At 41.3% G+C, this 24,997-nt stretch overlaps 1 protein-coding gene across 1 annotated transcript in view; it reads left to right on the top strand.

Moving 5' to 3' along the window:
* Nucleotides 1-24,997, top strand: part of erfl1 (Ets2 repressor factor like 1) — a 173,403-nt gene that overhangs the window by 133,948 nt on the left and 14,458 nt on the right. The window contains exons 3-4 of the mRNA XM_061914693.1: nt 6,891-7,125; nt 13,831-14,008. Of these exons, the coding sequence (XP_061770677.1) occupies nt 6,891-7,125; nt 13,831-14,008 (413 nt within the window). The remainder of the gene's footprint in view (nt 1-6,890; nt 7,126-13,830; nt 14,009-24,997) is intronic.

Here is a 24,997-nt window from a genome sequence, read left to right as displayed (position 1 = left end):
CGCACCAAGCAGAATGATTGAGTTCAAAAACAAAAAATTCAGTCTAGGGCTTCACGGTGGTAGAGGGGTTAGTGCGTCTGCCTCACAATACGAAGGTCCTGCAGTCCTGGGTTCAAATCCAGGCTCGGGAAATTTCTGTGTGGAGTTTGCATGTTCTCCCCGTGAGTGCGTGGGTTCCCTCCGGGTACTCCGGCTTCCTCCCACTTCCAAAGACATGCACCTGGGGATAATTAGATTGGCAACACTAAATGGTCCCTAGTGTGTGAATGTTGTCTGTCTATCTGTGTTGGCCCTGCGATGAGGTGGCGACTTGTCCAGGGTGTACCCAGCCTTCCGCCCGATTGTAGCTGAGATAGGCGCCAGCGCCCCCCGCAACCCCAAAAAAAAAGGGAATAAGCGGTAGAAGATGGATGGATGGATAATTCAGTCTGGTTGTATTAGCGGTTGGTTGAATATTTGGTAGCATTGCAACCTTTGGACACATCCATCCATCCATCCATTTTCTACCGCTTATTCCCTTTGGGGTCGCGGGGGGCGTGGTGCCTGTCTCAGCTACAATCGGGCGGAAGGCGGCGTACACCCTTGACAAGTTGCCAACTCATCGCAGACCTTTGGACACATTTCAGCAGAAAATAGTGGAATTGATGCAGGGAATCTATTATCTAAAATAACAACATCCATCCATCCATCCATCCATTTCCTACCGCTTATTCCCTTCGGGGTCGCGGGGGTCGTGGTGCCTGTCTCAGCTACAATCGGGCGGAAGGCGGCGTACACCCTTGACAAGTCGCCAACTCATCGCAGACCTTTGGACACATTTCAGCAGAAAATAGTGGAATTGATGCAGGGAATCTATTATCTAAAATAAGAACATCCATCCATCCATTTTCTACCGCTTATTCCCTTTGGGGTCGCGGGGGGCGTGGTGCCTGTCTCAGCTACAATCGGGCGGAAGGCGGCGTACACCCTTGACAAGTCGCCAACTCATCGCAGACCTTTGGACACATTTCAGCAGAAAATAGTGGAATTGATGCAGGGAATCTATTATCTAAAATAAGAACATCCATCCATCCATCCATCCATTTTCTACCGCTTATTCCCTTTGGGGTCGCGGGGGGCGTGGTGCCTGTCTCAGCTACAATCGAGCGGAAGGCGGCGTACACCCTTGACAAGTCGCCAACTCATCGCAGACCTTTGGACACATTTCAGCAGAAAATAGTGGAATTGATGCAGGGAATCTATTATCTAAAATAACAACATCCATCCATCCATCCATCCATTTCCTACCACTTATTCCCTTCGGGGTCGCGGGGGTCGTGGTGCCTGTCTCAGCTACAATCGGGCGGAAGGCGGCGTACACCCTTGACAAGTCGCCAACTCATCGCAGACCTTTGGACACATTTCAGCAGAAAATAGTGGAATTGATGCAGGGAATCTATTATCTAAAATAACAACATCCATCCATCCATCCATCCATTTCCTACCGCTTATTCCCTTCGGGGTCGCGGGGGTCGTGGTGCCTGTCTCAGCTACAATCGGGCGGAAGGCGGCGTACACCCTTGACAAGTCGCCAACTCATCGCAGACCTTTGGACACATTTCAGCAGAAAATAGTGGAATTGATGCAGGGAATCTATTATCTAAAATAAGAACATCCATCCATCCATTTTCTACCGCTTATTCCCTTTGGGGTCGCGGGGGGCGTGGTGCCTGTCTCAGCTACAATCGGGCGGAAGGCGGCGTACACCCTTGACAAGTCGCCAACTCATCGCAGACCTTTGGACACATTTCAGCAGAAAATAGTGGAATTGATGCAGGGAATCTATTATCTAAAATAAGAACATCCATCCATCCATCCATCCATTTTCTACCGCTTATTCCCTTTGGGGTCGCGGGGGGCGTGGTGCCTGTCTCAGCTACAATCGGGCGGAAGGCGGCGTACACCCTTGACAAGTTGCCAACTCATCGCAGACCTTTGGACACATTTCAGCAGAAAATAGTGGAATTGATGCAGGGAATCTATTATCTAAAATAAGAACATCCATCCATCCATTTTCTACCGCTTATTCCCTTTGGGGTCGCGGGGGGCGTGGTGCCTGTCTCAGCTACAATCGGGCGGAAGGCGGCGTACACCCTTGACAAGTCGCCAACTCATCGCAGACCTTTGGACACATTTTAGCAGAAAATAGTGGAATTGATGCAGGGAATCTATTATCTAAAATAAGAACATCCATCCATCCATTTTCTACCGCTTATTCCCTTTGGGGTCGCGGGGGGCGTGGTGCCTGTCTCAGCTACAATCGGGCGGAAGGCGGTGTACACCCTGGACAAGTTGCCAACTCATCGCAGACCTTTGGACACATTTCAGCAGAAAATAGTGGAATTGATGCAGGGAATCTATTATCTAAAATAAGAACATCCATCCATCCATTTTCTACCGCTTATTCCCTTCGGGGTCACGGGGGTCGTGGTGCCTGTCTCAGCTACAATCGAGCGGAAGGCGGCGTACACCCTTGACAAGTCGCCAACTCATCGCAGACCTTTGGACACATTTCAGCAGAAAATAGTGGAATTGATGCAGGGAATCTATTATCTAAAATAAGAACATCCATCCATCCATTTTCTACCGCTTATTCCCTTTCGGGGTCGCGGGGGGGCGCTGGCGCCTATCTCAGCTACAATCGGGCGGAAGGCGGCGTACACCCTTGACAAGTCGCCAACTCATCGCAGACCTTTGGACACATTTCAGCAGAAAATAGTGGAATTGATGCAGGGAATCTATTATCTAAAATAAGAACATCCATCCATCCATCCATTTTCTACCGCTTATTCCCTTTGGGGTCGCGGGGGGCGTGGTGCCTGTCTCAGCTACAATCGGGCGGAAGGCGGCGTACACCCTGGACAAGTCGCCAACTCATCGCAGACCTTTGGACACATTTCAGCAGAAAATAGTGGAATTGATGCAGGGAATCTATTATCTAAAATAAGAACATCCATCCATCCATCCATTTTCTACCGCTTATTCCCTTTCGGGTTCGCGGGGGGCGCTGGCGCCTATCTCAGCTACAATCGGGCGGAAGGCGGCGTACACCCTTGACAAGTCGCCAATTAATCGCAGACCTTTGGACACATCTCAGCAGAAAATAGTGGAATTGATGCAGGGAATCTATTATCTAAAATAAGAACGGTACAGCTCGGTTGGTAGAGTGGCCGTGCCAGCAACCTGAGGGTTGCAGGTTCGATTCCCGCTTCCGCCATCCTACTCACTGCCGTTGTGTCCTTGGGCAAGACACTTTACCCACCTGCTCCCAGTGCCACCCACACTGGTTTAAATGTAACTTAGATATTGGGTTTCACTATGTAAAGCGCTTTGAGTCACTAGAGAAAAGCGCTATATAAATATAATTCACTTCACTTCACTTAAATATAAAATAATTAAAAACATTTTTTCGAAATAATACTGGGATAGGCTCCAGCGCACCCCTCAAGAAATAAGGAGTAAAAAGTGTATGGACGGATTTTATACTATATATGAGCATGTTTATTATTTTATAAATAGTAAGTCATTTTAAAACACTAAAAACGAATTACCTAAATAATGCAAATGATCTAAAATAATGAAATAAAATATGATTTCAAAATAATTTTATATACCTTGTGTTCATACATCATGTATTAAAAAGATGTGGTTTCTATTAAACATATTTTATTATTTCTATAACCTAAATATTTTATATTATTTTACTATTTCTATATTTGTAATATACTATTTTTGTATTGATTTCATATATTGTATTAATCCAAAATGAATAATAATAATTTTCTTCGTAATAAACCTTTTTAAAGATAGTACAAAATATTACTTTACAAATTAAAATTTGTTTTAAAATACGAATTTCTGTAATTTCTATATTTAATATTTATTTTAATAATTCTATATATTTATAATAATATTTGTATAGTCATTTAATATGTTGTATTGATTTAAAAATAAATAATAAAACTCTGGGTAATAAACCATTTTAAAAATATTGCAATGATTACTTTACAAATTAAAATGTATTTTAAATTATGAAAAAATTAAAACAAAATTAATTACTAGGCAGTAGAAAGGGGATGGATGAATATTATACTATATATAAACATGTTTATTATTTTACAATAGTAAATCATTTTAAAACACCAAAAACTAATTAACAAAATAATTGAAATGATCTAATGTAAAGAATTGAAATATGATTTCAAAATAATTTATATACCTTGTTTTTATATTTGTGTTTATACATCATGTATTCAAAAATGTGGTTTCTATTAAACATAATTTAGTATTTCTATTACCTAAATATTTTATATTTATTTAATTTCTATATTTGTATCATAATATTTTAATATTGATTTGGTATATTAATTCTAAATAAATAATGATATTTTTTTAATGTAATAAACCTTTTTTTAAAATATTACAAATATTAATTTACAAATTAAAATGAGTTTTAAATCACGAAAAAGTTAAAACAAAATTACGTAATAAGCAGTAGAAAAGGGATGGATGGATATTATACTATGTATAAACATGTCTGTTATTTTAAAAAAAGTAAGTCATTTTAAAACACTGAAATCTAATTAACTAATTAATGCAAATTATTGAAAGTAATGAAGTAAAATATGATTTCAAAATAATACAAACTATTTTGGTTGCTTTTATACTTTGTTTTTATATTTTGTTCATACATCGTGTATTAAAAAATGTGGTTTGTATCAAACATGTTTTAGTATTTTTATATACAATTTATTTTTATTTCATTAAGTATTTATTTGTATATTTCTGTATTTGTATGATATTATTTAAATATATTTTTCATGTCTTAATTCAAAATAAATAATATTTTTTTATGTAATAAACCATTTAAAAGAAATCACAGTTATTACTTTACAAATTAAAATGTATTTTAAATTACGAAAAACATGTAAACAAAAATGAAGTAATAAGCAGTAGAAAAGGGATGGATGGATATTATACTATATATAAACATGTTTTTTATTTTACAAAAAGTAAGTCATTTTAAAACACTGAAATCTAATTAACTAAATAATGCAAATTATTGAAAGTCATGAAGTAAAATATGATTTCAAAATAATACAAAATATTTTGGTTGCTTTTATACCTTGTTTTTATATTTTGTTTATACATCGTGTATTAAAAAATGTGGTTTGTATCAAACATGTTTTAGTATTTTTATATACAAATTGTTTTTATTTCATTAAGTATTTATTTGTATATTTCTGTATTTGTATAATATTATTTAAATATATTTTTCATGTCTTAATTCAAAATAAATATTTTTTTAGGTAATAAACCATTTAAAAAAATCACAGTTATTACTTTACAAATTAAAATTTATTTTGAATTACGAAAAACATGTAAACAAAAATGAAGTAATAAGCAGTACAAAAGGGGATGGATGGATGTTATACTATATATAAACATGTTTTTTATTTTACAAATAGTAAGTACTTTTAAAACACTGAAATCTAATTAACTAAATAATGCAAATTATTGAACATAATGAAATAAATTAGGATTTCGAAATAATTTTGTTGTTTATATACCTTGTTTTTATATTTTGTTCATATATCGTGAATTAAAAAATGTTTTTCATCATACATTAGTATTTCTATAACTGAAATATTGAATATGTATTTTAATATTTCTGTATTTCTATAATATTTTCATATTATAACTGAAATATTGAATATGTATTTTAATATTTCTGTATTTGTATAATAATATTTTAATATATATTTCATGTATTATATTAATTCAAAATAAATAATCATTTTCTATGTAATAAACCATTTGGAAAATATTACAAGTGTTCCTTAAAATGTTTTAATGTATTTTAAATTACGAAAAAAATTAAATAATAAGCAGTAGAAAGGGGATGAATGGATGTTATACTATATATAAACATGTTTATTATTTTACAATAGTAAGTCATTCAAAAATGTTATTTTTATATTTATGAATTTGTATAATATTTTAATATCTATTTCATGTATTATATTAATTCAAAATAAATAATAATTTTCTATGTAATAAAACATTTAAAAAAAATATTCCAATCCAAATATATTCAAAATTAGGAAAAATTCTAACAAAATGAAGTAAAACTAATTAAAATAATCCAAAACTGTATGTAACTAATTTTTTTGTTCTGAAGTCTCACAACCAAAATTAAATGTCGACCAAAATTAATTCCCTGACCATTTGTTTTGATTGATTGAAACTTTTATTAGTAGATTGCACAGTACAGTACATATTCCGTACAATTGACCACTAAATGGTAACACCCCAATAAAATGTTCAACTTCTTTAAGTCGGGGTCCACGTTGATTAATTCCTGTTGCTAGGCAGAGTTTCAACAACAAAACAAGAGTGCAGTTCAATCACTGCTCAGCATTCAGAATAAACAGAAAACATCGCAGCATTGTTTATTGAAACCAGCAAAGTTAGTTGTGGTATCGAGCGTCGTCTCGTCGTGTATCGACTTTTTCTTCAAGGCTACTTTGATTGTCCCGCGAGTTAAGCGCCATGTGTGATGTGCGAAGGGGCGGCTTTAAGGGCTGGCGTGCGCGCCGCCGCATCAATCACGTCTCGCCGCAGAGACGTGTCATCATCCACCTGACCAATCTGTGCAGCCTAGAGGGCAGCAGCGCATGCTAACATAGCTCAGGGCACGTGTGCTGATATTAAACACATCATCCCTCACCTTCATCACTCATCAGTCATCTGGACAGCAACCCCCACCCTCGTTCACCCACCCATCCCCAGTGGCGAGCGATGGGGGATAAACGAGAGGCCTCTTAACCCCCGACTCCTCTCCGGCGCAGGGTTCGCCTTCCCGGACTGGGCCTACAAGCCGGAGTCGAGCCCCGGATCCAGGCAGATCCAGCTGTGGCATTTCATCCTGGAGCTGCTGCAGAAGGAGGAGTACCAGGGCGTGATCGCCTGGCAGGGCGACTACGGCGAGTTTGTCATCAAGGACCCGGACGAGGTGGCCCGGCTGTGGGGGATCAGGAAGTGCAAACCTCACATGAACTACGACAAGCTGAGCAGGGCTCTGAGGTACGCCGCCCCACTCACTTCCTGCCACACATCCTGTGCAGTCAAAGTTTGGGGACTCAGTCTATCACATATCGGGGTGTGGGGAAAAATCGATTCGAATACCAATTGTAATTTCCTCCAAATAGCACAGACAAAATGGCTTTCTTGAACTGAAAACTGTGATGAATAAAGCACGTTATAAACCTAAAAATAGTTAAAGCTGCAAGCAGCGTCGGTCGGGCCCACCTTTGGCTGCTGCCCCCGTGACCCAAGCCCTGGTCTAAGTCAGACCTACATAGAGGTTTTTGTTTCATGTCTCTACGACATTCCTAACAGAAGTTACAAGCAGTTTTGTCTGGGTTTTTTCCTAGGGGGCGCTAGAGCGCAATTTTGATTTTTGGGGTTTGGTTTTTTTATTAGATGGCAATTTTCGCCCGTCCTGATGTGTGTGTAAAATTTGTTGAGTTTTGAAGCATGTTAAGGGGGTCAAATTACAGCTCGGCGTTTCTGGATGTTGTTGATAAATGGCATGCGCTTTGCATAGTAGAGCTTTAACTTGCACTTTGAAACATTTTAAGGGGGTCAAATTACAGCTCAAAGAGGCAAAAATGACATTTTTTAGGAAACTTTGCGCAGGGGTTCTTCGAAGGCGCGTAAAATCAAAACCGGAGCAGTAATCAAAACTCTGTGAATAACTTTTAATCGGAAGTGTTCATTCAATCTCTCTCCTGTGCGAGTTTGAAGCCGACACGACAAACGCGCTCAGAAAAGATAATTTTTGAAAAGAGGTGACAGGTTTTTACAAAACTTTTATTTTGAAAAGGTAATTTTTAACTTCCTGTTGATTTTTGCTGAAGGATGTCAATTATTAAAATGTAGATTTAAGTGAGACCTACATAGAAGTTTTTGTGTCATGTCTCTCTGACATTCCTACCGGAAGTTACAAGCAGTTTTGTCTGTGTTTTCTTCCTAGGAGCATTTTTTTCTGTGTTTTAATCAAAAATTGCGCTAGAGTGCAATTTTGAGTTTTGGGGTTTGGTTTTTTCATTATATCGCAATTTTTGCCAGTCCTGATGCGTGTGTCAAGTTTGGTGAGTTTTGAAGCATTTTCAGGGGGTCAAATTACAGTTCAAAGAGGCAAACATTTTATTTTTTGCGAAAATTTTGCTTTGAATGGGTTTTTTGCAAAAATGTTTAACTTCCTGTTGATTTTTGCTGAAGGATGTCAAATATTAAAATGTGGGTCTAAGTGAGACCTACATAGAGGTTTTTGCTTCATGTCTTTCCGGCATTCCTACCGGAAGTTACAAGCAGTTTTGTCTGTGTTTTCTTCCTAGGAGCAGTTTTTTCTGTGTTTTATTCAAAAATTGCGCTAGAGCGCAATTTTGAGTTTTGGGGTTTGGTTTTTTCATTAGATTGCAATTTTTGCCAGTCCTGATGTATGTGTAAAATTTGGTGAGTTTTGAAGCATGTTAAGGGGGTCAAATTACAGCTTGGCGTTTCTGGATGTTGTTGATAAATGGCTTTCGCTTTGCAGAGTAGAGCTTTAACTTGCACTTTGAAGCATTTTAAGGGTGTCAAATTACAGCTCAAAGAGGCAAAAATGACATTTTTGACGAAACTTTGCACAGGGGTTCTTTGAAGTCGCGTAAAATCAAAACCGGAGCAGTAATCAAAACTCAGTGAAAAACTTTTAATCAGAAGGGTTCTTTCAATCTCTCTCCTGTGCGAGTTTGAAGCCGACACGACAAACGCGCTCAGAGGAGATAATGTTTGAAAAAAGGTGACAGGTGTTTACGAAACTTTTATTTTGAAGGGGTAATTTTTAACTTCCTGTTGATTTTTGCTGAAGGATGTCAATTATTAAAATGTAGGTCTAAGTGAGACCTACATAGAGGGGTTTTTTTCATGTCTTTCCGGCATTCCTACCGGAAGTTACAAGCAGTTTTGTCTCTGTTTTCTTCCTTCGAGCAGTTTTTTCTGTGTTTTAATTAAAAATTACGCTAGAGCGCAATTTTGAGTTTTGGGGTTTGGTTTTTTCATTAGATCGCAATTTTTGCCAGTCCTGATGTGTGTGTGAAGTTTGGTGAGTTTTGAAGCATTTTAAGGGGGTCAAATAACAGCTCAAAGAGGCAAAAATTTTATTTTTTGCAAAAATTTTGCTTTTAATGGGTTTTTTGCAAAATGTTTGTTGATTTTTGCCCTAGAAGGTAAAATTATGAAATCTAGGTCTAAATCAGTCCTACATAGAGGTTTTTGTTTTATGTTTCTACGACATTGCTAACGGAAGTTACAAGCAGTCTGATGTTTCATTTCTTTTTAGGGGGCGCTAGCGTGCAATTTTGATTTTTGGGGTTTGGTTGCTTAATAAGTTGGGAAGTTATTTATTTATTATTGGTTAATGTGGGGCTTGCCCTCCTGGGGGTTCTTCAGACCACCAAGCACCGACATGAGAGCCTGTTTCAGGGTTACAAAATTGTTTTATTTTTCAATAAGTCTCTCAGTTGCTTTGCCAGCAATTGTCTTTTTCTCTTTCGTTCTCGCTCTGGCTCCAGCTCCAACCCCATCTCTCCTCCTGCTTATAACAGAGCGACAGGTGATTATTTAACAAGGCCCAGGTGGGCCATCTATGCACCTGTCGCTGATTTTGAGGCCGATCCTGGCAACACCCCGCTTTGCTGCAGGCCACGCCCCCTCCACAGTTAGCTTCAGAATAACACTGTTATTACAAAGAATAAGAGACCTATTATACTCTAGAAATGTTGGTCTTACTTAAAAATGCACGCGTTTAGTTGTGTTCAGTGTTAAAAAATATTATATGGCTCTTAGGGAAATACATTTAAAAAATATTTGGATTTTTGGCTCTCTCCGCCAAAAAGGTTCCCGACCCCTGCGCTAACAAAATACTAAAAGTGACACTTGTAAACGTGTCCAGAATAACTCAAACGATAGCAACGTGTTTATATGTGGCTAATAAAAAAAAGAAAAAGAAAATAAAGAGATAACATTTGGAACCTTTGACTATGAAACGTCAATATTCCTCCATTGCGGCTTATCAGCGGACTTCATAATGGAACATTCCGTGAGGAGCTACTCACAACAAAAACACTCAATAGGGATTTGAAAATGGCTAAAGTTGCTGGAACTTCGTCAAACTTGTTATGTTCTCCAAACACATCGCCAAGTGTGGTCTGGAATGGCCCCGCCTTCTCCGTTCCTGTGGCCTCTCCTTAATGGGGGTTGTCGTCAGACTCTAATTGTTATGAATTGGCTGGGGCCACAATTAGCCTCCTTAATTAGCCTCATTTAATTGCTCAATTAAGGGCGGCGGCACACAAAGGCGTGGAAGCGCGGGGACGTACGTGATCAGAGGCCGTGTGGGTGCATGATCACTCCAAAGGAACAAAAGGGGGGGAATACAAAACTATGTGGCCTCTAGTCTCACTTGGTGGGTGTTATTTTCTTCACACCTGAGCGCCGTAGCCGGAGCCAGGTGACGTGCAGACTTACACCTCAGTGGGTGACACAGGAAGCTGACATGCCCACAGGGAGACACCTGGAGCTGTTACCATGGAGACACCTGTACCCCCCCCCCCTTCCGCTGTTCTTATGTTCGTTTGACTGACACTCTCGATACCAAACAATGTTTCTGTTGTCCTATATAAGACCAAAAATTTTGTCAAACTATCGCTATCAAAATATAAATAAATTGCGAGAAATATAGGCTTTATTTGTATTTTTTTTTAAACACCATTGTTAAAATATGCCAGCTGCTGATGGGTTGCAGATTCACATAAAATTAAACATGATATATTTCATTACCTTTGTTGCACGTGTTGTATATATTATATATATATATATATATATATATATATATATATATATATATATATATATATATATATATATATATATATATATATATATATATATATATATATGAAGAGTTCATATGCAAAAGCAGATAAATCCATTTTGACCGATTCTGTATATTAACGATTTTCTGCCTGCTGGTGTTGTCGGTACATGTACAAGCGTGCAATGGTTTATTTAATATCAACATAAGCAAGTCATGAAAGCCTAAACTTTTAAGAAATGCTGATGTAATGAATGGCTTTCAAGTAAGAGTGTTTGATGTGGTTTTACGTCAAAAGCAGATATATCCAAATTATGATATGTCGCAAAAACAGATATCTCCAAAATCGTTTTCTTTGCGGTCGTTATTTCGCATAATATTCAAGATAAAGATAGAGAGAAAAACAGAACGTTAAATTTATCGAAAGCCACATTTCAACGTAACAACTGTTCACATTTCTTTACTTCATTATCTAACAGTTTCGATCCCTTGGTACGCATAAATCTAGCTGTCCCTGCGGACATTGTTTTTTCGTACTTGCTAACCGGACATGCTTTTTTGGAACTGTGACCTCACATATTTACCTTGTGCTTTTCAGCACAAAATGAAAAAACAAAAAAACAGTGTTGCAATGAAGACAATGTTTTATTAATAAAACAAGCACAAATGCTCAACCTGGTTTGCCTATGAAAAACACTCCTGTGCAGATAACAGCTCACTCATCATCGCTATCGACATTAGCTCCATGCTCGACAACATCGTTTAACGCAGCGGTGTAAAACTCACGGACACGCGTGCTAGCGCCAACATCAAATAATAACTTCAACACGTCAGTTTTTTTCGCTGGCTTAACAGTGTTCACAGGAGAAGCTTCCAAATTATTCATGCGTGGATAACAACACTGAGTGACTCCGTGCGCGGCGCCATTGTGTTTGTCACGTGATCCCGTACTGCAGCGCTGGTTGGGCAAACGGATATATCGGCTTTTGTGGTAAATGATCCATGGCGCTTATCGGCTCTTGCAATAAATCGCTGAACTAAATGACGTTAAAAGCGGCATTTGTCCGCATTTGCAAACAAATTGATTTTGGTATAACACAATAGAAGTGGCGGACTATATATTACCGAGGCTGGGCTAAACTTTATCAAAATGGCGTTCATCGGTTTTTGCGTATGAACTCTTCATATATATATACATATACACATATATATATATATATACATATACATATATATATATATATGTGTGTGTGTATGTATGTATATATATATGTATATATATATTATACATGTATGTATGTATATACAAAAATAAATACAGAAACATATATATATAAACATATGTATATATATGTAAACATATATGTAAACATATGTATATATATATATATATATATATATATATATATATATATATATATACACCATGCGATGAGGTGGCGACTTGTCCAGGGTGTACCCCGCTTTCCGCCCGATTGTAGCTGGGATAGGCGCCAGCGCCCCCCGTGACCCCGAAAGGGAATAAGCGGTAGAAAATGGATGGATGGATATATATATATATATATATATATATATATATATATATACCATGCGATGAGGTGGCGACTTGTCCAGGGTGTACCCCGCCTTCCGCCCGATTGTAGCTGAGATAGGCGCCAGCGCCCCCCGCGACCCCAAAAGGGAATAAGCGGTAGAAAATGGATGGATATACCATGACTTGATTAACTTGGACCCCGACATAGACAAGTTGAAAACATATATATAAACATATATGTATATATATGTAAACATATATATAAATATATATATATATATATATATATATATATTATATATGTGTGTGTGTATTGATGTATATGTGTGTATGTATGTATATGCGTATGTATGTGTGTGTGTATGTATGTATATGTGTGTATGTATGTATATGCGTATGTATGTATGTATGTATGTATGTATATATGTATATATATATTATATATTTATGTACGTATGTATGTATATACAAAAATAAATACATAAACATATATATAAACATATATGTAAACATATGTATATATATATATATATATATATATATATATTATATATGTGTGTGTGTATTGATGTATATGTGTGTATGTATGTATATGCGTATGTATGTATGTATGTATATATGTATATATATATTTATGTACGTATGTATGTATATACAAAAATAAATACATAAACATATATATAAACATATATGTATATATATGTAAACATATATAAACATATATGTAAACGTATGTATATATATATATATATATATATATATATATATATATATATATATATACATATATATATATATTTATATCTCCAAATGGAGAGGAGCAAGATGAGGTGGTTTGGGTATCTGGTTAGGATGTCACCTGAAAGCATCCCTAGGGAGGTGTTTAGGGCACGTCCCACCAGCAAGAGGCTACGGGGAAGATCCCAGGACACGTTGGGAAGACTATGTCTCCCGGCTGGCCTGGGAACGCCTCGGGATCCCCCGGGAGGAGCTGGACAAAAAGGCTGGGGAGAGGAATGTCTGGGCTTCCCTGCTTAGGCTGCTGCCCCCGTGACCCGACCTCGGATAAGCGTAAAAAGATGGATGGATGGATATATAATACATAAAAACAAGATGGAAAATACAAAAGTATGACACAAGAGCAGAGAGCTGATGAGAGGGAGGAGGAGATTTATTAAAAAGTTTATGAAATCAGCTCCGCCTGCAGCACTCAAATTGTTGACTTATTCATTTTTGGTAAATCTCTAACCTTGACACGAGCGTTACGTTAAGCCTTTCCTCTCCGTGTTCCTCTATCCTTTATCCCTCATTCGATTTCCTCCCCTCTGCGTTGCAGGTATTACTACAACAAGCGTATTTTGCACAAGACCAAAGGGAAGCGCTTCACCTACAAGTTTAACTTCAGCAAGGTGGTGCTGGTCAACTACCCCATCCTGGACATGGCCAACTCGCCCTTCTTCCTGGCCCAGAACCACTTCAACGGGGGCTCCACGGCGCCGGACTGCAGCCCAGAGGTAAACACCCCGCTCACTTTTACATGTCGGGTCCAAACAAATGTGACACGTGCCATGAAACTGTTGGTTACGTGAAAACTACGTAAACAACTAGTCAGGTTGTTTTTTTTCCAAATGCAAAACTTACAATGTACAAACTTACACGACTCCATGTGATGTAGAATAGTCTATAGCAGGGGTCACCAACGTGGTGCCCGCGGGCACCAGGTCGCCCGTAAGGACCAGATGAGTCGCACGCTGGCCTGTTCTAAAAATAGCTCAAATAGCAGCACTTACCAGTGAGCTGCCTCTATTTTATGAATTGTATTTATTTACTAGCAAGCTGGTCTCGCTTTGCTGGACATTTTTAAATCTAAGAGAGACAAAACTCAAATAGAATTTGAAATTTCAAGAAAATATTTGAAAGACTTGGTCTTCAGTTGTTTAAATAAATTCATTTATTTTTTTACTTTGTTTCTTCTAACTTTCAGAAAGACAATTTTAGAGAAAAAATACAACCTTAAAAATGATTTTAGGATTTTTAAACACATATACCTTTTTATCTTTTAAATTCCTTCCTCTTCTTTCCTGACAATTAAAATCAATGTTCAAGTAAATTTATTTTTTTTATTGTAAAGAATAATAAATACATTTTAATTTAATTCTTCATTTTAGCTTCTGTTTTTTCGACGAAGAATATTTGCGAAATATTTCTTCAAACTTATGATTAAAATTCCCAAAAAATATTCTGGTAAATCTAAAAAAACTGTAGAATCAAATTTAAATCTTATTTCAAAGTCTTTAAAATGTATTTTAAAATTTTTGATCTGGAAAATCTAGAAGAAATAATGATTTGTCTTTGTTAGAAATATAGCTTGGTCCAATTTGTTAGATATTCTAACAAGGTGCAGATTGGATTTTAACCTATTTAAAACATGTATTAAAAATTCTAAAATCTATATTAATCATGAAAAATTACCAATGATTTTCCATAAAATATTTTTTACATTTTTTCAAAAAGCTTCGAATTATCTAGTTTTTCTCTTCTTTTTTTCGGTAGAATTTTGAATTTTAAAGCAGTGGTCCCCAACCACCGGGCCGTGGCCCGATTGGTACCGGGCCGCAGAATAATTTTTTATTCATTTTTATTTGCAGATTGAACTTTCACAGTATCATGTTAGACCCGCTCGACATCCATTGCTTTCGGTCCCCTAGAGGCGGGGGGGTTGCCCACATCTGAGGTCCTCTCCAAGGTTTCTCATAGTCAGCATTGTCACTGGCGTCCCACTGGATGTGAATTCTCCCTGCCCACTGGGTGTGAGTTTTCCTTGCCCTTTTGTGGGTTCTTCCGAGGATGTTGTAGTCGTAATGATTTGTGCAGTCCTTTGAGACATTTGTGATTTGGGGCTATATAAATAAACATTGATTGATTGATTGATTGATTGATCGATTTATAAAAAAATAAAAAATAAATATATATATATTTTTTAAATTTATTAAATCAACATAAAACACACAATATACACTTACAATTAGTGCATCAACCACAAAAACCTCCCTTTTTCATGACAAAGCAAAAAAAAAAAAAAAAAAAAAAAGGAGCCCCCGGCACCCCGGCCGCAGGAAAAATTATTAAGCGTTGACCGGTCCGCGGACACAAAAAGGTTGGGGACCACTGTTTTAAAGAGTCGAAATTGAAGATAAACTAAGTGGACGGCGTGGCGCAGTGGAAGAGTGGCCTTGCGCAACCCGAGGGTCCCTGGTTCAATTCCCACCTAGTACCAACCTCGTCACGTCCATTGTGTCCTGAGCAAGACACTTCACCCTTGCTCCTGATGGGTGCTGGTTAGCGCCTTGCATGGCAGCTCCCTCCATCAGTGTGTGAATGTGTGTGTGAATGGGTAAATGTGGAAGTAGTGTCAAAGCGCTTTGAGTACCTTGAAGGTGGAAAAGCGCTATACAAGTACAACCCATTTATCATTTATTTAATTTTCTTTTTTTTTTCTCCTCTTTTAAGTGGTTTTTTTCATCATTTATTCTCTACAAAAAACCTTCCGTAAAAGGAAAAAAAAATGTACGACGGAATGACAGACAGAAATACAATTTATTTAAGTGTGTATCAAACTGGTAGCCCTTTGCATTAATCAGTACCCAAGAATAGCTCTTGGTTTCAAAAAGGTTGGTGACCCCTGCTCTATACATATACAGTATATGTGTACATATTGATATAATTGATATATAATTATTAATTTATTTAATTGGATATGAAAAGTATTTGAAAGTTCAACTCCTACCTTGTGTACTTCCATGACAACCTCCTTAAAGTTTTGTCATCAATCGGAAATATGAAGCATCGTAATTTCCGGACCATAGTGCGCACCGGACTATAAAGCGCACTAACGATGAATGGTCTATTTGTAAAATTTTTTCATATAAAAGGCGCACTGGATTATAGGGCGCATTAAATGTGTCATTTTTAATTTATTTTTTTCAGAACTGAAAACACTCCATTGTGGTCAACATAACATGTAATGGTGGTTCTTTCAGTCAAAATGTTGCATAGATTATGTTTTACAGATCTTCAAGTCGCTTTCTGACAGTCAGAGCTCACCAAAATCGTACGGATTTTTGATTGCCGTGTGCAATGTTCTTTATTTTCAATGAAACATTTAAAGTTTTGGTGTTGTTTACTGCCGTCATATTGCAGCCTACACGTATCTCTTATGTGTGACTGCCATCTACTGGTCACACTTATTATTACACCATCCATCCATCCTCTTCCGCTTAGTCAAGGTCGGGTCTTGGGTGCAGCAGCCTAAGCAGAGAAGCCTAGACTTTCCTCTCCCTAGCCACTTCGTCCAGCTCCTCCTGGGGGATCCCGAGGCGTTCCCAGGCCAGCCGGGAGACATAGTCTTCCCAACGTGTCCTGGGTCTTCCCCGTGGCCTCCTACTGGTCGTACGTGCCCTAAACACCTCCCTAGGGAGGCTTTCGGGTGGCATCCTGACCAGATGCCCGAACCACCTCATCTGGCTCCTCTCCATGTGGAGGAGCAGCGGCTTTACTTTGAGTTCCTCCCGGATGGCAGAGCTTCTCACCCTTTCTCTGACGGAGAGACCCAAACTCATTTGGGCCGCTTGTACTCGTGATCTTGTCCTTTCGGTCATGACCCAAAGCTCATGACCATAGCTGAGGACGGGAATGTAGATCAACCAGTAAATTGAGAGCTTTGCCTTCCGGCTCAGCTCCTTCTTCACTTGTCGGCATTACTGAAGACGCTGCACCGATCCGCCTGTCGATCTCACAATCCACTCTTCCCTCACTCGTGAACAAGACTCCTAGGTACTTGAACTCCTCCACTTGGGGCAGGGTCTCCTCTCCAACCCGGAGATGGCACTCCACCGTTTTCCCGGCGAGAACCATGGACTCGGACTTGGAGGTGCTGATTATCATCTAAGTCGCTTCACACTCGGCTGCGAACCGATCCAGTGAGAGCCGAAAATCCTGGCCAGATGAAGCGTTCAGGACCTCATTATCTACAAAAAGCAGAGACCTAATCCTGCAGCCACCAAACCAGATCCCCTTGACAACTTGACTGCACCTAGAAATTCTGTCCATAAAAGTTATGAACAGAATGGGTGACAAAGGACAGCCTTGGCGGAGTCCAACCCTCACTGGAAACGTGTCCGACTTACTGCCGGCAATGTGGACCAAGTTCTGACACTGATCATACAGGGAGCGGACCGCCACAATCAGACAGTCCGATACCCCATACTCTCTGAGCACTCCCCACAGGACTTCCCGAGGGATACGGTCCAATGCCTTCTCCAAGTCCACAAAGCACATGTAGACTGGTTGGGCAAACTCCCATGCACCCCCAAGAACCCTGCCGAGAGTATAGAGCTGGTCCACAGTTCCACGACCAGGACGAAAGCCACAATTTTTCTCCTGAATCCGAGGTTCGACTATCCGGCGTAACCTCCTCTCAAGTACACCTGAATAGACCTTACCGGGAAGGCTTATTACAGCATGTACCAAAAAAATGTATCTTCGAGGTCGGTAAGCACAACCAGAATTATTCGGTAGATTAAGCACACTGGGTTATTGGGCGAACCGTCGACTTTTGAGAAAATTAAAGGATTTTAAGTGCGCCTTATAGTCCGAAAAATACAGTTATTCAGACAGAAGAAAGGTGGAAAAGTTTGCCACATTTTTTTCTGTTCTTTTTAAAACATTTTGATATTAAAAAAAACTGATTTAATTCCAAACCAAATGCATTCCTCTCATGTGGTTTTGCCATTCCAGTTAGCCGCTACCTGCTGGGTCTTTCCTGTTTACAAAAACATCCGCTTTTAAAAAAAATCCTCATTAATTCAATGTATTTAAAAATGTGCTTTAGTATCGAGAGTCATAAATAAAAACCCTGCAAATTGACGCAAATCATCACAGTCGCTTCATTCCTTTGGAACTTGATAAAAAATAAGATATTGTTCATGTCGTTATGTGAATCATTATTGATTTACGTATATGAAGAGAACTATTGTACTTAAAATTAATTGATGTAAATAAAGTTTCAAAATGAGAGCAGGAAGTGAACATACAGTATGTGTTAGTATTCGCTATGAATTGAAAAAGCTCTGAGTCTTCCTACTCCTTTTCATCCATCCATCCATCTTCAACCGCTTATCCGGAATCGGGTCGCGGGGACAACAGCTCCAGCAGAGACCCCCAGACTTCCCTCTCCAGAGCAACATTAGCAACTTCCTCCTGGGGAATCCCAAAGCGTTTCCAGGCCAGAGAGGAGATGTAACCCCCCCCCCCCCCCAGTCTGGTCCTTGGCCTGCCACCAGGTGTCCTCCCAATGGGACGTGCAACAAGGACCTCCCTCGGGAGACGCTGGTGAGGCATCCGCACGAGATGCCTGAACCACCTAAGCTGGTTCCTTTCCAAACGAAGGAGCAGCGGCTCTACTCCAAGTCTCTCTCGGGTGACTGAATTTCTCACCCTATGTCTAAGGGAGATGCCAGCCACCCTTTTGAGGAAACTAATTTCGGCCGCTTGTATCCGCCATCTTATTCTTTCAGTCATGACCATAGGTGAGAGTAGGAATGTAGATAGCTCGGTAGACCGAGAGCTTTGTTTTCTGGCCCAGCTCTTGTTTCGTCACAACAGTGCGGCAGAGAGACTGCAATACTGCCCCAGCTGCTCCGATTCTCCAGCTGATTTCCTTCTCCATCTTTCCCTCACTCATGAACAAGACCCCGAGATACTTAAACTCCTCCACCTGGGACAGAGTCTTGTTCTCTACCCGGACTGTACAAATCATCGGTTTCCTGCTGAGAACCATGGCCTCAGATTTGGAGATGCTGATCCTCATTCGGCTGCAAACCGATCCAGTGAGAGCTAAGCTGGCTCCTTTCCAAGCGAAGGAGTAGCGGCTGTACTCCGAGTCTCTCTCCGTTGATAGAACTTCTCACCCTATCCTTAAAAGAGATGCCAGCCACTCTTCTGAGGAAACTCATTTCGACCACTTGTATCCGCGATTTCATTCTTTCGGTCATGACCATAGGTGAGAGTAGGAATGTAGATAGCTCGGTAGACCGAGAGCTTTGCCTTCTGGCTCAGCTCTTGTTTCGTCACAACAGTGCAACAGAGAGACTGCAATACTGCCCCAGCTGCTCCGATTCTCCAGCTGATTTCCTTCTCCATCTTTCCCTCACTCGTGAACGAGATCCCCGAGATACTTAAACTCCTCCACCTGGGACAGAGTCTTGTTCTCTACCCAGCCTGTACAAACCATCGGTTTCTAGCTGAGAACCATGGCCTCAGATTTGGAGATGCTGATCCTCATTCGGCTGCAAACCGATCCAGTGAGAGCTAAGCTGGCTCCTTTCCAAGCGAAGGAGCAGCGGCTCTACTTTGAATCTCTCTCGGGTGACTGAATTCCTCACCCTATTTCTAAGGGAGATTCCAGCCAGCGTTCTGAGGAAACTCATTTCGGCCACTTGTATCTGCGATCTTATTCTTTCGGTCATGACCATAGGTGAGAGTAGGAATGTAGATAGTTCGGTAGACCGAGAGCTTTGCCTTCTGGCTCAGCTCTCGTTTCGTCACAACAGTGCGACAGAGAGACTGCAATACCGCCCCAGCTGCTCCGATTCTCCGGCTGATTTCCTTCTCCATCTTTCCCTGACTCGCGTACAAGACTTTGGTATACTTAAACTCCTTCACCTGGGACAGAGTCTCGTTCTCTACCCGGACTGTACAAACCATCGGTTTCCTGCTGAGAACTAGGGCCTCAGATTTGGAGATGCTGATCCTCATTCGGCTGCAAACCGATCCAATGAAAGCTAAGCTGGCTCCTTTCCAAGCGAAGGAGCAGTGGGTCTACTTCGAGTCTCTCACGGGTGACTGAACTTCTCACCCTATCTCTAAAAGAGATGCCAGCCACCCTTCTGAGGACACTCATTTCGGCCGCTTATATCCGCGATCTCATTCTTTCGGTCAAGACCATAGGTGAGAGTAGGAATGTAGATAGCTCGGTAGACCAAGAGCGTTGCCTTTTGGCTCAGCTCTTGTTTCGTCACAACAGTGCAACAGAGAGACTGCAATACTGCCCCAGCTGCTCCGATTCTCCAGCTGATTTCCTTCTCCATCTTTCCCTGACTCGTGAACAAGACCCCGGGATACTTAAACTCCTCCACCTGGGACAGAGTATCGTTCTCTACCCGGACTGTACAAACCATCGGTTTCCTGCTGAGAACCATGGCCTCAGATTTGGAGATGCTGATCCTCATTCGGCTGCAAACCGATCCAGTGAGAGCTAAGCTGGCTCCTTTCCAAGCGAAGGAGTAGCGGCTCTACTCCGAGTCTCTCTCCGGTGATAGAACTTCTCACCCTATCCTTAAAAGAGATGCCAGCCACCCTTCTGAGGAAACTCATTTCGACCACTTGTATCCGCGATTTCATTCTTTTGGTCATGACCATAGGTGAGAGTAGGAATGTAGATAGCTTGGTAGGCAGAGAGCTTTGCCTTCTGGCTCAGCTCTCGTTTCGTCACAACAGTGCGACAGAGAGACTGCAATACTGCCCCAGCTGCTCCGATTCTCCGGCTGATTTCCTTCTCCATCTTTCCCACTTTGAGATACTTAAACTCCTCCACCTGGGACAGAGTCTTGTTCTCTACCCGGACTGTACAAACCATCGGTTTCCTGCTGAGAACCATGGCCTCAGATTTGGAGATGCTGATCCTCATTTGGCTGCAACAGTGAGAAATAAGCTGGCTCCTTTCCAAACGAAGGAACAGCGGCTCTACTCCGAGTCTCTCTCGGGTGACTGAACTTCTCGCCCTATCTCTAAAAGAGATGCCAGCCACCCTTCTGAGGACACTCATTTCGGCCGCTTGTATCCGCGATCTCATTCTTTCGGTCATGACCATAGGTGAGAGTAGGAATGTAGATAGCTCGGTAGACAGAGAGCTTTGTTTTCTGGCTCAGCTCTCGTTTCGTCATAACAGTGCGACAGAGAGACTGCAATACTGCCCCAGTTGCTCCGATTCTCCGGCTGATTTCCTTCTCCATCTTTCCCTGACTCGCGTACAAGACTTTGGGATACTTATACTCCTCCACCTGGGACAGAGTCTCGTTCTCTACCCGGACTGTACAAACCATCGGTTTCCTGCTGAGAACTATGGCCTCAGATTTGGAGATGCTGATCCTCATTCGGCTGCAAACCGATCCAGCGAGAGCTAAGCTGGCTCCTTTCCAAGCGAAGGAGCAGCGGCTCTACTCCGAGTCTCTCTCCGTTGATAGAACTTCTCACCCTATCCTTAAAAGAGATGCCAGCCACCCTTCTGAGGAAACTAATTTCGACCACTTGTATCCGCGATCTCATTCTTTTGGTCATGACCATAGGTGAGAGTAGGAATGTAGATAGCTCGGTAGACCGAGAGCTTTGCCTTCTGGCTCAGCTCTTGTTTCGTCACAACAGTGCAACAGAGAGACTGCAATACTGCCCCAGCTGCTCCGATTCTCCAGCTGATTTCCTTCTCCATCTTTCCCTCACTCGTGAACGAGATCCCCGAGATACTTAAACTCCTCCACCTGGGACAGAGTCTCGTTCTCTACCCAGACTGTACAAACCATCGGTTTCTTGCTGAGAACCATGGCCTCAGATTTGGAGATGCTGATCCTCATTCGGATGCAAACCGATCCAGTGAGAGCTGAAGGACACGAACCGAAGGTGCCGTCGGGACCACATCATCCGCAAAAAGTAGTGACGCAACCTTTATTCCCCCCCCCTTCTCCGCAATGGTCACGACTCTGTCTAGAAGTCCTGTCCATGAAAATCACAAACAGGATATGTGACGGAGCCCAGCCCTGGCGGAGCCCAACCCCCACTGGAAACGGATCCGGCTTACATCCAAGCACCCGGACACAATTCTCGCTACAGATATCGTAGATACTCCTTTTTAGACTTGTTGTAAAGAGAAATCAAAATATGCGTGTTGGAATTATAAACAAACCATACAACCAACCATTCGGGACCCAACCCCCACTGGAAACGGATCCGGCTTACATCCAAGCACCCGGACACAACTCTCGCTACAGAGATCGTAGATACTCCTTTTCAGACATGTCGTAAAGAGAAATTAAACTATGCGTGTTGGAATTATAAACAAACCATACAACCAACCATTCGGGACCCAACCCCCACTGGAAACGGATCCGACTTACATCTAAGCACCCGGACACAACTCTCGATTTTGGTTGTCCAGAGATTGTAGATACTCCTTTTCAGACATGTTGTGAAGAGAAATTAAAATATACGTGTTGGAATTATAAACAAACCAGACAACCAACCACTAGGGACGGATGAGTTGTCATTTTTGTCAGTTCAAACTCGTGACGGACCTGAAATTGTGGACTTTTTGTGGAAAACTCAAAAGACATTGGAACAAATGTAAACAGAACTCCAACACACCTGTGTGAAAAGGTGTCAAATCATGCAGCCGTACCTTGTATCATTTTCCTGACACGCCACATGGCGGCGCTATGGTTAAACCCCAGGTTGGATTGACTTAAAATTTCTCACACAGCTCAGTGCATTTTACAAAATAATGTATGTTCTCAGCTCAGTGCACACTACAAAAGAAAAATGATATCGTAGTTTTCAGCCTAAACCAGGGGTCTCAGACACGCGGCTCGCGGGCCAATTGCGGCCCGTGAGATGTTATTCTGCGGCCCCCACTTTAATATGAACGTTTAATGTTAGTGCGGCCTGCGAATTTTATATGAATGGCGCTTGACAGCGTTGTGTGCGGAGCTGAAGGAATCTACCAATCCCGGTGTGGTATATGGCTCTCGAGGGCGAAACATTGACGTCACTTGCATGACTCGGACGCCCTCTTCCTCGCTGGCTCACTCTCTCTCGAGCTCTCGAGCTCTCTCTGTCACTGTGTGTGTTTCTCTCTCTTGCGGCAGATCAACTGGTCTGAAAAGGAGGTCTATTTACAGGCTAGAGTACACAGATGAGTTTTAAGGTGAGACTTAAATGCTAAAGGAAGTCTGAAGGAAGGCACGATTATTTATAAATATCTCACAGTTTTTGGCACTTATGCAGATCCTAAACACACGTAAAACGCAGGTAAAAAAAAGTTGCGTCTGCATAAAAACGATGAGTATATTTTTATGCACTGCTTGACTCGTCGATGTTGAAAAAAGTCCGCGCTGAAGAGGTTGTTATGATAGATTCTGATGTGCTCCAGACCTCACATTGTTTGTTTCATTGGCATTTCACTCCAGCGACAGCCTTCACACGGCGTTCCCTCAGGGGTGAGGGGGGGGGGGGGTCGACGGAACAAAACTCCACATGCTTCTAAAGTAGCCGCGTGACTGATGATGTCCAAGTTAAAAGTACAGTAGCGGCGTCTCATCCATCACTTGTCTTGAGGTCGCGAGGAGAGGAGGCTTTAACTCGTCCTTAAAGCCTCCTCCCCGTAAGACCACGTTATCCCTCGCCCCCCCCGGACCCACCCTCCTCCTGTCTCGCTCCCCTGGTCTTCGGCGGCGTATCCATGTGTCATCGATCGGGGGGTGAAAAATGAAAGCGGGGTCGCGTCAGATCAGATCAATGGACGGGTCGTTAATGCGGTTTGTTAAGCAAACGTGGATCTGGCAGCTCGGGGAGTACAGTCTTTCAAAGTTGGGGTGACACTGCTATTGATCCACACACTACAAAAAAAAAAAATCCCCCCCCCTGCGTCCCGTCTTATACCCCAGATTCATCTGTTCCATTTGTTTCACCTCGTCTTCTTCTCCCTTGTGACTTCTTCTTTTTGTGAGTGTGTGTGTGTGTGTCTGTGTGTGTGTGTGTGTGTGTGTGTGTGTGTGTCCTACATCCTCACTGACTGTCACCCCCTCAGATCTCGATCCCGTCTCCCGCCATCTTTCCCGCTTCCCTCCTCATTTATCCTTTGTAGCCTCAAATGTGTCCTCCCCGTTCCCATGACAGCCTCTTTGTGCCCCGTCCTTGCCTCCGCTGTGTCCCCCCGCTTGCATCACGCCGCGCAAGACATGGAACTCCGCTAAAACAACCAAGCAATTGTCTGGTTTTGAACAAGTATCTCCGCCAGAGCTGGAATGTCCTCTGGAGGCCACGCCTCCCCCATATTATACAGCAGATTTTGGAAAAAATAGGGCGCGCGGACCGTAGATGGCCCAGGTGGGCCTTCTACGCACCTGTCACTGACTTCGTGGCCAGTCCCCGCTTCGTCTCATTTATCCTTTGTAGCCTCAAATGTGTCCTCCCCGTTCCCATGACAGGCTCTTTGTGCCCCGTCCTTGCCTCCGCTGTGTCCCCCCGCTTGCATCACACCGCGCAGGACATGGAACTCCGCTAAAACAACCAAGCAATCGTCCTGTTTTTAACAAGTATCTCCGCCAGAACCGAGATGTCCTCTGGAGGCCACGCCTCCCCCATATAATACAGCAGATTTTGGAAAAATAGGGCCC

The sequence above is a fragment of the Nerophis ophidion genome, linkage group LG11, assembly GCF_033978795.1.
Source record: "Nerophis ophidion isolate RoL-2023_Sa linkage group LG11, RoL_Noph_v1.0, whole genome shotgun sequence".
NCBI classification, from domain to species: Eukaryota; Metazoa; Chordata; class Actinopteri; order Syngnathiformes; family Syngnathidae; genus Nerophis; species Nerophis ophidion.
Note: the sequence above shows the minus strand (reverse complement) of the source record. Positions and strands in the feature narration are given on the sequence as shown.